Genomic DNA, 13,300 nt, shown 5'->3' with positions numbered 1-13,300 from the left:
CAAGGTCTCGTTGCCAAAACTAAATGGCTCAAAGGATAGAAGCAGAGCTTTAATGAGCTGTGGCATAACTTGCTCCCTTTTGCATTTCACCTACCTTAAGATAAAAATAAATATTCCACTGGATTTTGAATTATTTTTGTGTCTGTCTGCTAATTTTAGTTGGGCCTGAAATCTACCTACTCTTCCACAGATCTTGACTGTTCATCATTTAGAAAATTACTACTGGAAATCTGAAATAAACACTAAGTCACGCCAGACTCAAAATGTTAACTCTCATTTCTCTCTCCACAGATGTTGCCAGAACTGCTCCAGATTAGAGGTGCTGGAAAAGCACAGCAGTTCAGGCAGCATCCGAGGAGCAGTAAAATCGATGTTTCGGGCAAATGCCCTTCATCAGTTTCTCCATCATTTGCAAGACTATTTATTGCTTTACCTGCTTACAAAGTAAATCATATATAAACTTCTTCTCTCTTCAAGATCTGTAATATTTCACCATTTTTTTCTTGTGTCATTGGGACAAGTACATCAAGCAAACATGTGTCTGAATCTATAGAATCACTTCTCTGTTCCCCTATCAAAAATTCTACCATAACTGAACTTCCACTCTCCTGTGTGCCCTCCTGAGCTGTCTGCTTTTCCAGGCTGTAATGCTCTAGACTGTAGCATCCCAATATATCACCCTATCAGCACTGACAGACAGTTTGAGAGTATTGCACTTCTTGGAAATTCCTGCGCTTCATTCCTAATATGCCAGATAACCATGCCTTTGATTTGTTCCAAACTCATTATTAATAGAGTAGAGCAGAAATGATGCAGGTTTCACCAGAATGAGCAGTTTAAATTCATAGCACGAGCAGACCATAAGCTAACTATCCAAATTAAAGTACCGTGCATGCTTGAAAACCTTGACATGACAAGTAAATCTCTCTATATTAAAAATACACCCACTTCCAGGGTAGTGACTGAAATCATTTAGTATTGTCTCCTTTTCTCAAATGTACTCGACTTTTCTAAATAGTGATGACATTTTCAAATTATTGAACATTACAAAGAACGTACTTTATTTCTTTATTTACAATATTTATTGGACATTCATACAAATACCCAATCTGACACCGTCCCCTTAAAAATTCGACGGCTTGTTATACAGCTTTTACATCTTTATATAGTCATATTGGTTTCCACAGTTTAACATACAGAACACAAACAGCCACGTAGTTAAATAAAGCAAACCACACACAATAGTGGTTTTTAAGCATGCACCAGAATTGATGTACTGTATTGGATATCTTCAGCCTCCTCAGTGAGAAAGACTGTCCCCATCTCCTGAAATACGATTGGCTGTGCATTGTTAACATTTCTAAAGGACTTGTCAATAAAATAGCGCTGGGCCCTTTCAGTCTGCACACTTGGAGATTGATTCTCAAAGTCTGAAGTTCGCTTGATACTTTGAGGCGTGCAACTTGAGTGTTTCAAGTGCACGCGCGACACTAAAACATTCTCTGACTGTCACTTTGATTTGGGGTGTAAGAAAAACAAGTGAACAGAGTAACGAGACCAGAGAATATGAGCCCTGGGAGAAGTCGAAGCAGGGTTGCTGTCCCGGTGTGCAGTCCCTCCAGGGAGCCCTGCTTCCTGCTCCTTATGCTCCTTCTCGCTCCGATCCTGAGTGAGTGTAAGACGGTCAGATATTCCACGTACGAGGAGCAAGAGGCCGGCTCGGTGATCGGGAACCTGGCCGCCGATCTGCAGCTGGAGGCGGCCGGCGGGGGTCAGAGCGGCTTCCGCCTGATGCCCGAGTGTAACGGCTCGGTACCGGTCACGGTCAGGGTCACGGTGAGGGAGAGGGACGGCGAGCTGACGGTGGCGAGCCGCATTGACCGGGAGCAGCTTTGCGGTCAGCAGGAACCGTGCCTGCTGCTCCTGGATGTGGTCAGCTTCTCCAGGGACAGGTTCCTGCTGATCCACGTGGAGATCCAAGTGCTGGACATTAATGACCATTGGCCCGAGTTCCCCCAGGCCGAGATCGAGCTGGAAATCTCCGAGAGCTCGGCCCCGGGCACACGGCTCCCTCTGCCCGCCGCTCTGGACGCCGACACCGGCTCGCACTCGGTGCGGGGCTACGAGCTCTCGGTGAACGGTCACCTGGAGCTGGAGCTGCCGCCCGGGGACGGGCCCGGGGCCGGGGCCGGGGACCAGCCGCTCCCGCTGCTGCTCCTGGTGAAGCCCCTGGACCGGGAGAGTCAGGCCGAGCTGAAGCTGCTGCTCCGAGCCCGGGACGGGGGCGACCCGCCTCGGAGCGGGGACGCGCGGCTCACCGTGCGCGTCCTCGACGACAACGATAACGCTCCGGCCTTCGAGAGCGGCTCCTTGGAGCTGGAGCTGCCGGAGGACACGGCCCCGGGCTCGGTGCTGCTGCAACTCGAGGCCCGGGACCCGGACCAAGGCGTGAACGGCGAGCTCCGGTACACCTTCAGCCCGAGGCTCGAGGCCGCCGCTCGCCGCCTCTTCCGCCTGGAGCCGCGCTCCGGCCGCCTCAGCCTGCACGCGCCGCTCGACCACGAGGCGCGCGACCGCTTCGAGCTGGAGGTGGAGGCGCGCGACATGGGCGCCAGGCCGCGCGCCTCGAGCTGCCGGGTGACGGTGCGCGTGCTGGACGTCAACGACAACGCGCCGGAGATCCGCGTGAGCGCGCTGTGGCCCGGGCCCGGGGGCGCGCAGGCGGCGGCGGCGGCGGCCTCGGGCCTCGCGTCCATCACCGAGGCGGCGGAGCCGGGCAGCTTCGTGGCGCTGGTGAGTGTGTGGGACCGGGACTCCGGAGCTAACGGCCGCCTCTCGGTGTCACTGCTCGGGCCCCGGCAGCTCGAGCTGAGGCCGGCCTACGGCAGCAACCACCACATGATCGTCACGGCGGAGCGGCTCGACCGGGAGCGGCACAGCGACTATAACGTGACGCTGGTGGCCGAGGACCAGGGCCCGGAGCCCCGCCGCACCGTGCGGCCCTTCACCGTCACCGTCACCGATGTGAACGACAACGCGCCCGCCTTCCCCCGCTCCGTCTACCGCCTGTCGCTGGCGGAGAACAACCCGCCCGGGGCCCAGCTCGGTACCGTCCGGGCCCGTGACCCTGACCTGGGCGTTAACGGCCGCCTGACCTACCGCCTGCTGCAGCAGCGGGAGCCGGGGCCTGGGCCTGGGCCTGGGCGGGAGCCGGGGCCTGGCCTGCAGCCTCCTGCCGTCGCTGTGGAGCCTCACAGCGGCTCCTTGTTCGCGCTCCGGCCCTTGGACCGTGAGGAGCTGCCCGAGCTCGAGCTGCTGCTGCAGGCGACAGACGGCGGTTCCCCGCCGCTCAGCGGCTCCACCACCGTCCGCCTGGTCATCACCGACCGGAACGACAACGCGCCGCTCATCACTCACCCCCCGCCCCCGCTCCCGGGCCCGGCTCCGGCTCCTCCCGGGAACCGCTCCGCCGCCGCCTCCAAGATGGCGCTGCCCGGGGGCGCGCCCCGCGGTTACCTGGCGGCGCGCGTGCGGGCCCAGGACCCGGACGAGGGGCCGAACGGCCGCCTCAGTTACCGGATCGTGAGCGGGGATCCGCCCGGGCTGTTCACCATCCGCTCGGACACCGGGGAGGTGTACCTGGGCCGCCCGCTGCCGCCCTCCGCGTCCCCCGGGGCCGGGCCCGGGGCCCTCCGCCTGGTCGTGGCGGTCAGTGACGGCGGCCTGCCCTCCCTGTCCTCCACCGTCACCCTGAGCTTCACGGTGGGGCCCGAGCCTCCCCCGGCAGCTCCGGCCGCCTCCCCGGGCCCGGGACAGCGGAGCTGGGACACCTCCTTCACCGTGATCGCGGTGCTGGCCGCCGGCTGCGTGGCCTTGCTGCTGGCCATCGTCGGGATCGCCTCGAGCTGCGGCACCGGCGGCAAGCCCGGCCGGGAGGGAGACGTCTTGGAGCCGCGGGCGGACGCTGCCCGTTCCCCGGCCCCGGCCCCGGGCGAATTGGAAGCGGATGGAGCTTCGGAAGAGGCGGCGAAGGGCGTGTGTCTCCTGGAAACACAGCGTCAACTCACTGCCAACACTCAGGAGGTAACCAACTCTAAACCTCCCACTCTCCAAATGTCAATTTAACACCAAAATACACACACACACAAATACTGCAGAAGGCTGGGAGTCTGAAACCAGAAGCATAAATTGCTGGAGTAACTCAGCAGGTCTGCAAAGAGAGAAAGCAGAGCTGATGTTCTGAGTTCCCTGGTTTGGATTTGATTTTATTGCAGTCCCAGGAGAGCTTTGTTTTGCCAGCAGTACCCACAGATCAGAGCCAACCAGGGTGCCTAGATTGGACCAAGTTTAAAAATCACACCGCCAAAAAATCTTAGCAGGACTTACGCCCTTACTGCAAAAGGTGAGGGACTGCAGATGCTGGAAATCAGTCTAGATTAGAGTGGTGCTGGAAAAGCACAGCAGCTCAGGCAGGGGGACTCCGTCTTCAGTCCTGATGAAGGGCTATTGCCCAAAACATTTATTTTCCTGCTCCAATGATGCCTGACCTGCTGTGCTTTTCCAGCACTATTATAATCTAGACACTCAATGGTATGGGCTTAAAAACGTGTTGCTGGAAAAGTGCAGCAGGTCAGGCAGCATCAAAGGAGAAGGAGAATCGACGTTTCGGGCATAAGCCCTTCAGGACTGGGGAGTGTTGCTGAACAAACAGACCTTTGAGTACAGGTTCATAGCTCCTTTAGAGTCACAGATAAATAAAATAGTGAAGAAGGCATTTGGTATGCTTTCTTTTATTGGTCCGAGTATAGAGTACAGGAGTTGGGAAGTAATGTTGAGGCTGTACAGGATGTTAGTTAGACCAGTTTTGCAATATTGAGTACAGTTCTGGTCGCTTTCTTATCAGAAGGATGTTGTAAAACCTAAAAGGTTTCAGAAAGACTTACAAGGATGTTGCCAGGGTTGGAGGATTTGAACTTTAGGAAGAGGCTGAATTGGCTGGAGCTGTTTTCCCTGGCGTGTTGGAGGCTGAGGGGTGACCTTTGAGGCTTATAAAATCACGATGGGCATGGATAGGATAAATAGACAAAGTCTTTTCCCTGGGCTGGCGGAGTCCAGAACTGGAGGACATAGGTTTAGGGTGAGAGGGGAAAGATATGAGATCTGAGGGGCAACTTTTTCAGAGGGTGGCACATGAATGGAATGAGCTGCCAGAGGAAGTGATGGAGGCTCGTACAATTGTAACACTTTAAAAGCCATCTGGATGGGTGTATGAATAGGAGGGGTTTGGAGGGATATGGACTAGGTGCTGGCAGGTGGGACTACATTGGGTTGGGATATCTGGTTGGCATGGATGAGTCGGTTTCTGTGCTGTACATCTCTATGGCCATGTTATAGTCCAACAGGTTTATTTGAAAGTACAAGCTCCGGAGCGCTGCTCCTTTGTCAGGAAAAGCAGCACTCTGAAAGCTAGTACTTCCAAATATACCTGTTGGACTATAACCTGGTATTATGTGATTTTTAACTTTGTCAACCCCAGTCCAATGCACAGACCAAGGTTACACTGCACAGGAAGTGCACAAAGCAAAATCAACATCTGATCAAGAGCCTTCTGATGAAGGACTCCAAACATTAACTCAGATTCCTTCTTGATTTTGTTTAACACTTGTTTCTCTCCAGATGCTGCCAGATAGTTTCTCCAGCATTTCTGCATTTTTTTTTTTTGTGCATTTTCTTTTTTACAACAACAGAGGTCATCCACAGCCATTCGGGGCAATGCTAAGATTTGTTAAACACCAAAGTTCTTTTTTTAAAAAAGTGAATATTGGAAATATGAAACAACACAAACCGGAATTGTTGGAGGGTTTATCTCAAATGAGGTGCAGGTATGGCCAGTTGACATTAGGGTTTGGGACAAAGCAAACTATACAACAAACCTTTTTTTTTAAAAAAAGTTGGCGAAACACTGCAATTTCAGAAACCCATCAATTTTTTTTTTTAAGATGTAGTTTCACATTCTCCCAGACCCCATTAACATTTGGCCATACTTGTATTGAATTTTAGGGTAAGAGTTAAGGTATTTCTGCATCTTGGACATTCCAAAACACTTTGTCAACCATCCAGTGTTGTTGTTTACAACACACAAGGCCACTTGGCGTGGGATATTTGTTCAGGTCATGATTTATCCCTCTCTTGAAATTTAAGAAGTGGAACTGACCTAAAGAAGTTTCAGAAAGAGAAAATTCTTAAATCTGCAATTGGTGAAAGCTGAAAAGATGAGACTGTTGTAATTCTGTTTAAAACAAAATTTCAGTGCCAGAGATTTGTTTGGCAGCAATTAAGTTGTATAATTTAAGGGGAAATTAACTTACTTTTTGGCAAATGAAGTGTATATATCACCAGTCCAGTGACATCACATAATTCTGAATTTCTCAATGTCAAATCTGCAGGTGATTTTCCAGTGTATCAAAACTTGAAAGGCAGGACAGCTGTAGCACAGGGAGAAAGTGAGAACTGCAGATGCTAGAGATCAGAGTTAAAGTGTGGTGCTGGAAAAGCAGCCAGTCAGGCAGCATCCAAGGAAGAGGAGATTTAATGTTTCGACCATAAGCTGTTCATCGGGAACTCCTGATGAAGAGCTTATGGTTGAAACGTCAATTCTCCTGCTCCTCAGTTGCTGCCTGTCTGGCTGTGCTTTTCCAGCACCACACTTTTTAACATCCCAGTATATCTGGATTTCTGCATTTAACTGCACATGTGCTGTCACTAGAATTGGGTGTTTGATTTAAAGCTAAATAATGTTATTTGTAAATAGCCACATTGGTACAGCACAATCTGGACTATTATTGTGTAATGAAAATTGCAGTTTTCAATATGTTTAGATTTTCTATGTTGGAATGTAGGACCAGGGTATTCAATCCCTCCGATGTTTGTCCCATTTCAAGTAGGTGATTGCTGCTCCATGCCAATTTATGCACTTTGCTCAAATTCCTCATATTTTAAATCTTGCTTGACTCAAATCTATTTTCAATCTTTAAAGCTCCTGTTGTTGCTCCAGAAGGTGAATGAATATTGCGAGGTTTCCAAATATCTGCTACCCTTTGTAGAATGTAAAACTTCTTGATTTTTCCTTCTGAATGGCATGGCCATTAATTATACTGATTGCTTTAAAATCAAATAAGACGTGATAACGTGTAGGGCATTCCATCAGACATTCAATATTATAAAGGAGACCAGCTTAAGAGCATTCAGTGGATGGACCTGTATTTCATCAATACATATTTGAATTAATATTTAGCAACAATATTATGTTAGATAATAGTGAAAATAAGTTCCATCCACTGAACAAAATACAATTTTTATGAATGACGCTTTTATATGCCTCATTTAATAATCTAGTACTCTCCAACAGCAAAGTATCAAAGTGACAACTGATGGAAAGTCATGCAGTTCCATTGTGTGATTATTGATCTATGCACAGCATGAATATATATTTGGAATAACAAGTTCTTAGCTATTTATCTGCATATCCTATAGAAGTAATCATTTTCACTTTTCTCCGCTACCAGTACTGTGATCTTATAGTACCAGAAATCTACTACAAGCTGATTGATATTGTATTATAACAATGTGTTGTGTAATTCAATAATGAAGTAATAATTACAAACAGCATAAAATAAGAAATTATTTTGTTTTTTTAAGAGCTTTATGCCAGAGCCTGGCGTCAATCATGGAGCCTTTTGTACAGTTGCCTTTCATCAAGATATCAAGTAAGTAGTATATATTTATGCATTTGTAAGTATGTTGTGCAGCCAGCAATGATTAATGAAAAATACCTCTGATTAAAAATCATAAAAGCCTTTAAAGTTTTTTAAAAATAAATTTTCCTTTCAACATTTCCTTACTCCTCCCTTGCAGGACCATCGCGTATCCTGGACAAGATGTATTCAGTGGAAAAGACAGTGGGAAAGGAGATAGTGACTTCAATGATAGTGATTCTGACTTGAGTGGTGATGGATCAAGAAAAGGACATACAATAATAGATCAAAAGCAAAATGGTAAACAGTTAATTAATCATAATCACGTGACTTTAATTTGAAGCTAGTTTAATCAACCTACAATCTTTTATTATGCAGCAAATTATTTTCCAAATGGAAAAATTAAGTTAGCATTCTCATTTCATTTGCACTTATAATTTATTAAAAGTCCTTTTTATTAGGATGTAATGTTAAAATCAACATTTTGAAGCTAAGTGTTTTATCCTTCTTTTCCAATTTAGATGTGTTCCCCTGTCATAAAAGCCAAACGCCTTGCAGTTCTAACCCATATTACAACTTGACCTCTCAAACAACAGAATGTGGAAAATTCACTTCACACTCAAAACCGAGCCAAATGGTTGCTTATTCTTCAATGTCTACAACATTACTGCATTCATCTAGTGGTGAAGTCACTTCAGTTTTGCAGGATCAGTCCTTAAAGTCTCCTCGGCAGTATGGCCACGTAACCAGGTTGGAATCTCAAACTTCTGAAAGTGTTTTGTCCAGAGAATCTGGAAGGACAGGATCCTCATTTCACCCACCTGTGATACAGAGACCCATTAAAGCAACTTCATTGGCATATAACGCTTCTGGACATAGATACCAAACCAGCTATCTTAACACTGCCCACTCTGAAGTGGCTACGTCGTTTTGAACTCCCAAACCAACAGTGGTGTCATTTGTTCAATTACATTGGCAATAATTGCCATTAATGTGCAATATATTCACTTCTAGGAGAAAGTGAGGACTGCAGATGCTGGGGATCAGAGCTTAAAAAAAGCATAAGCCCTTACACCCTCCTCATTCCTGAAGAAGGGCTTATGCCTGAAACGTCGATTCTCCTTCTCCTTTGATGCTGCCTAACCTGCTGCGCTTTTCCAGCAACACATTTTTAAAATATATTCACTTCTTCCTGAGCCTACTTTTTAACATCTTTGGATAAGAAGCTATGACCTTGTATAAGCTGTAATGGAATGTTTACAATTAGTTTTTAATTTTGTTTTGGAACTTAGTTCCATTTTAAAATGTTCTGTGAACTCATAAATATTATCTTATTCAAACTAGTGACTAAGTGAAGAAAAGTTGATTTATCAACATGACATGATTTTCAACTTTTAAATATCTACTGTAGCTAAAAATGAAACCTAATCTTCTGTGTTTTTTGAAAATATGGGACGATTAGGTTACCTCTTTCAATTAAGTTGGAAACACTTTTTTTAATAATTCTATTGGAATATGCAATTCAGTTACAGTGTACTTTATAGTTGGATAATTTCTTTCATATGGAGTTAGACTAGATTTTAGCAGTAGGATGGGTTGCTAAAATAGCAAGTACATTGTTTCCACAATTTGCTATGTTTAAAGCAGAAAGTAGCAGCTTTATACTATTATAACAATATATTGAAACACAAATACATAAAATATTTTGAGAAAAGTCAAGTTACTGTTCAGTGATAATTTTTGTCCAAAAACTGGTAGCAGGGAACAGATCAACTCATTTTCCTTTTGCATCTTTCAGTGAAGCATTGAAGAGAAAGTGGGTGAAGTCTAGAAAATGTCATTATTTTCTTCTCAGCAGCCGATCAAAGGGAACAAAACGTGAAAAACTAATCTAAAGCAAACTGGGCAAAGGATGTGCTGAAGATTTGTAAAAGAAAAATCATTGAATACCCACAAAACACTACTTCATGCCAGACTAATCGCAATTATTACATTGCTAACGTGTCAAATAGTAGCAGGATGAGCCCATTTGATCACCAGGCTTGATCTGTTTCCAACCCTGTGAGAAGAAATTTCTCCTCATCTGTCCTAAACATCTGTCTGAGCCCTTTTGTTCTCAGACTAAAACCTAGTTCTAAATTTCATTATTGTGATAAACACCCTCCTAGCACCCACTTTATTCATGATCTTTAAGAATTTTTGCTTCACTTGGATTCACCTGTCATTCTTGCAAATTCTGAGGGGAAAGAGGCCTTTCTATGCAATTTTTTTTTCTTGAGTGCCATTATGGTCAATTTACTAATTGCTAACTTTTCAGCTTCATCTTGTGAACTTCTTTTGAGAGAAAATAGTAATTTTCAGTATTTTTCTATAAAATTGTCCTTGTTTTCTACAACATTTCTAAGCAATACCTTTTTACTCTAAATGTATAATTTAATGATGCTCTTTCCTTAAAGTCATGAGTATTGACCAATTGTATTTTGAGACCGCACAGGTTTAAGATGCTTCTAGATGGTTCTACAGGGCGATTAGAACTCTAGCAGCCTCCTGCTGCTGCTGTTCCCGTTTTACAATTTTCATCTGGTACCCAAAGCTGATAAATCTGTACTGCTTCACAAATCCATAAAAACATGTCCACTTTGAACAAAGCAAATGTAGTACAGTAAACATTTTATTGCTCTGGTGTCTATTAGTTATCAAATATTCAGGATAATCGAGTAATGTGTTCCCGCAGTGAGCCCTGACCAAGCAAAGCTTCAAGATATCAACATGCCTCAAACAAAACTATGAAAAATCACATAAATAATAGAAACACAATGCGGGGATATATATTTTACAGTTATACTTTAATTATGGTGTAAATACTCAGAGTGCGGTATTTGAGGTCAGAGTCTCATAGCGTGGAGACAGATGCTTCGGTCCAAACACTCTGGGCCGAATATAATTCCAAACTAAATTTATCCTACCTGTTTGTTTCTGGCCTGTAGCCCTCCAAACCGTTCCTATTTATATGGTTATCCAAATGTTCTTTAACCTTCTGTTTAAAAAAAATTTGCCCCTCATGTTTTTTATAAATGTCTCCTCTCGCCTTTAAACGTACCCCCTAGTCTTGAAATCCCCCTTCCTAGGGAAAAGACACCTGACCATCAACTGATATGTTAGTTTTACTTTTTTATCAAATGTCAATTGATAAGGCGCTTGTTAAAACAAAGTTTGATGTAATTATGTTCCTTAAGTGCAGCCAAAGGTAATCATTTGCCTCTGGCTGCAATTTTAACATCACAACAACTTGTGTTTTTGTAATGCTATTAATGCAGTAAAACATTTCCAAGGTGCTTCGCAGGCATTATCCAACAAAAGTTGAGATCAAGCGAAAAAAGGAGCTACGAGGGCAGTTGAGCTCTTTGGGTTAAACTTCAAGGAGCATCTTGACAGAGTTGGGCAAACAAATTTAGAGAGAGCAATATAGATTTTGGAGCGTATTTTATTTTATTAAACAAATTACAAAAACAGTTTACAACAAACAGTTACATTTACAGCTGCATACAAGAGACAGCAATTTAGATCTTGGAGCATAGTCAACAGCAAGCCAGATTGCTATTGGAGGATCGAAAGAATTAGATGATCAGCAAGGAACCAAAATTCTCAGAAGATTGAGGAGCTGTGATTGGGTCAGGTCATGGTAGAATGTGAAACCAATTAAGAAGTTTAACTTTGAGATTTTAACAATTTGTTAATGGGATGTGGGCTTCCCTGTCTAGGTCGGCATTTATTACCCAAACCTACTTGTCCAGATGTTTGTTAAGAGACAATCACTTTTCTGTGAGTCTGAAGTTGCATGTAGGCCAGACCGAGTGAGGCTGGTAGATTTCATTCCGTAAAGGCCATTATTGAACTAGATGGGTCCTTATGACAATTGATTTATGGTCATCGTTAGGCTGACTTTCTATTCTAGATTTTGTTCAAATTTCAATGTCTGCTATAGAAAGATTCAATCCCACATCCTAGAGCATGAGCCCGGGGTTCTGGATTGCTAGTTCAGTGGCACTGCTATTACATCACAACTTCCCCAAAGTTACCAGACCTGGAATTGCTGCAGGTCACTGATGAATGAACAGGCCTTGGTGCACTTTAGGATACAAGGAAAAGAGATTAGCTTATGCAAACAGAGTTTGCAAGTTGGAAGGCTGGCCAGGAGACATGACAAGACCTAGTGTCTCATTTAACAAAAAATGTCTGTTTCTATTCGCATGAGAATGGAATTAGATTCTGTAGGGATATAACATGTGACCCATACTACCTCATTACATTCTTCATAATATTCCTTTTTAGTGTGGAATGATTATGCTTGTAAAGGACAATGAGGCAATGCCAATATATTTCAAAACAAAAATGATTTAACCCGGCAATGGTACATACACTGCACACCACACTTTCCCAAAGTTCATAATGCAGTAAGTCTACTTCTAACAATTCTGTCTTTTTTTTGCCGAGCTTTTGATCAATTATTTTGTTTTAAGCTTTTGAAATGGAATATCTTCCACCTAATTATTAGTGTGTATTCCTGGATCAATGATGGCAATGGTCTGATGTTTTACTCTGAACAGCATGCTTGCACTCCAATTTCATCTGTGTAACTTTTAGAATTACACGTAACTCAATCTTTTCTCAGTAAGATTGTCAATTTGAATGAAAATACAGACATTTTCTATCTTGGCCCTAACCCTCTAGGAACCAGCTGGAGATAGTTTTTTAATTGTTTCATCTTACATTTTACAAGGATCCCATATCTCTTCACAGCCAAATAATTACTTACGAAGAGAAATCTATAGATAAACAGGAGCCACAAGTTTTTACACATTGTGGTAGAAACAAATAACATAAATTAACATATAACCTAATTTGCTGGTTGAAAGATAAATGTTGGCAAGGATAACATTTGAATGATAGCATGGAATTTTTTTATACTTGCCTAAATAAACAGTTAATTTTGCATGTCATCCAAAAGTTGATGCATCTGATGATACTGTACTGCTCAACTTCTTAAGTAAAACTTGAACCAATGATTTGGAGGTTTTAAAAAAAAACACTTTTGGTTCTACTAGTTCAAATTTCTGTGCATTTTTAACTAATAAAGATAAATGAAAAATGTTCCAGAGTAGTACATCCTTGTTAAGATAAACACTCATCCTTATCACTTAGCCAATGACCCTCCAGGTGGACTGATTAATACTCTATTGAGATCAATAATAAATGGCTACTTTATAGTGAGTATGTGAATGTACAGAATTATAGTCACAACTAACTTCACCATACTTCACTAAGAGGGAAATAATTCATATTGGCTATCTCTACTCATAGGTTAACAAGTTTTCTTTCCTCTTTTGGTCAACCCTATCAGACTCTATTGAATTACAGCTTGCTCCAGGATTAGTTATTTGTTATCTTAAAATAGACTTATATGGGTGCTTGCTTGACTATCAGAAGGTGAATATAAGTTTGACAATGACAATCATCATTGACAAACTTCATTGTACATCTGAGTT

General features: G+C 43.9%; 1 protein-coding gene across 1 annotated transcript; it reads left to right on the top strand.

The window, feature by feature from the left end:
- The first annotated feature begins 1,566 nt into the window (after positions 1–1,566).
- LOC122551030 (protocadherin-8-like) lies at positions 1,567–12,905 on the top strand. The gene is made up of 4 exons (XM_043692673.1): positions 1,567–4,083; positions 7,699–7,766; positions 7,915–8,054; positions 8,276–12,905. Exons 1-4 carry the CDS (start codon positions 1,567–1,569, stop codon positions 8,686–8,688), a joined length of 3,138 nt encoding a protein of 1,045 aa, XP_043548608.1. The 3' UTR covers positions 8,689–12,905.
- Positions 12,906–13,300: the final 395 nt, after the last annotated feature.

This window comes from Chiloscyllium plagiosum, chromosome 6 (assembly GCF_004010195.1).
Source record: "Chiloscyllium plagiosum isolate BGI_BamShark_2017 chromosome 6, ASM401019v2, whole genome shotgun sequence".
NCBI classification, from domain to species: domain Eukaryota; kingdom Metazoa; phylum Chordata; class Chondrichthyes; order Orectolobiformes; family Hemiscylliidae; genus Chiloscyllium; species Chiloscyllium plagiosum.
Note: the sequence above shows the minus strand (reverse complement) of the source record. Positions and strands in the feature narration are given on the sequence as shown.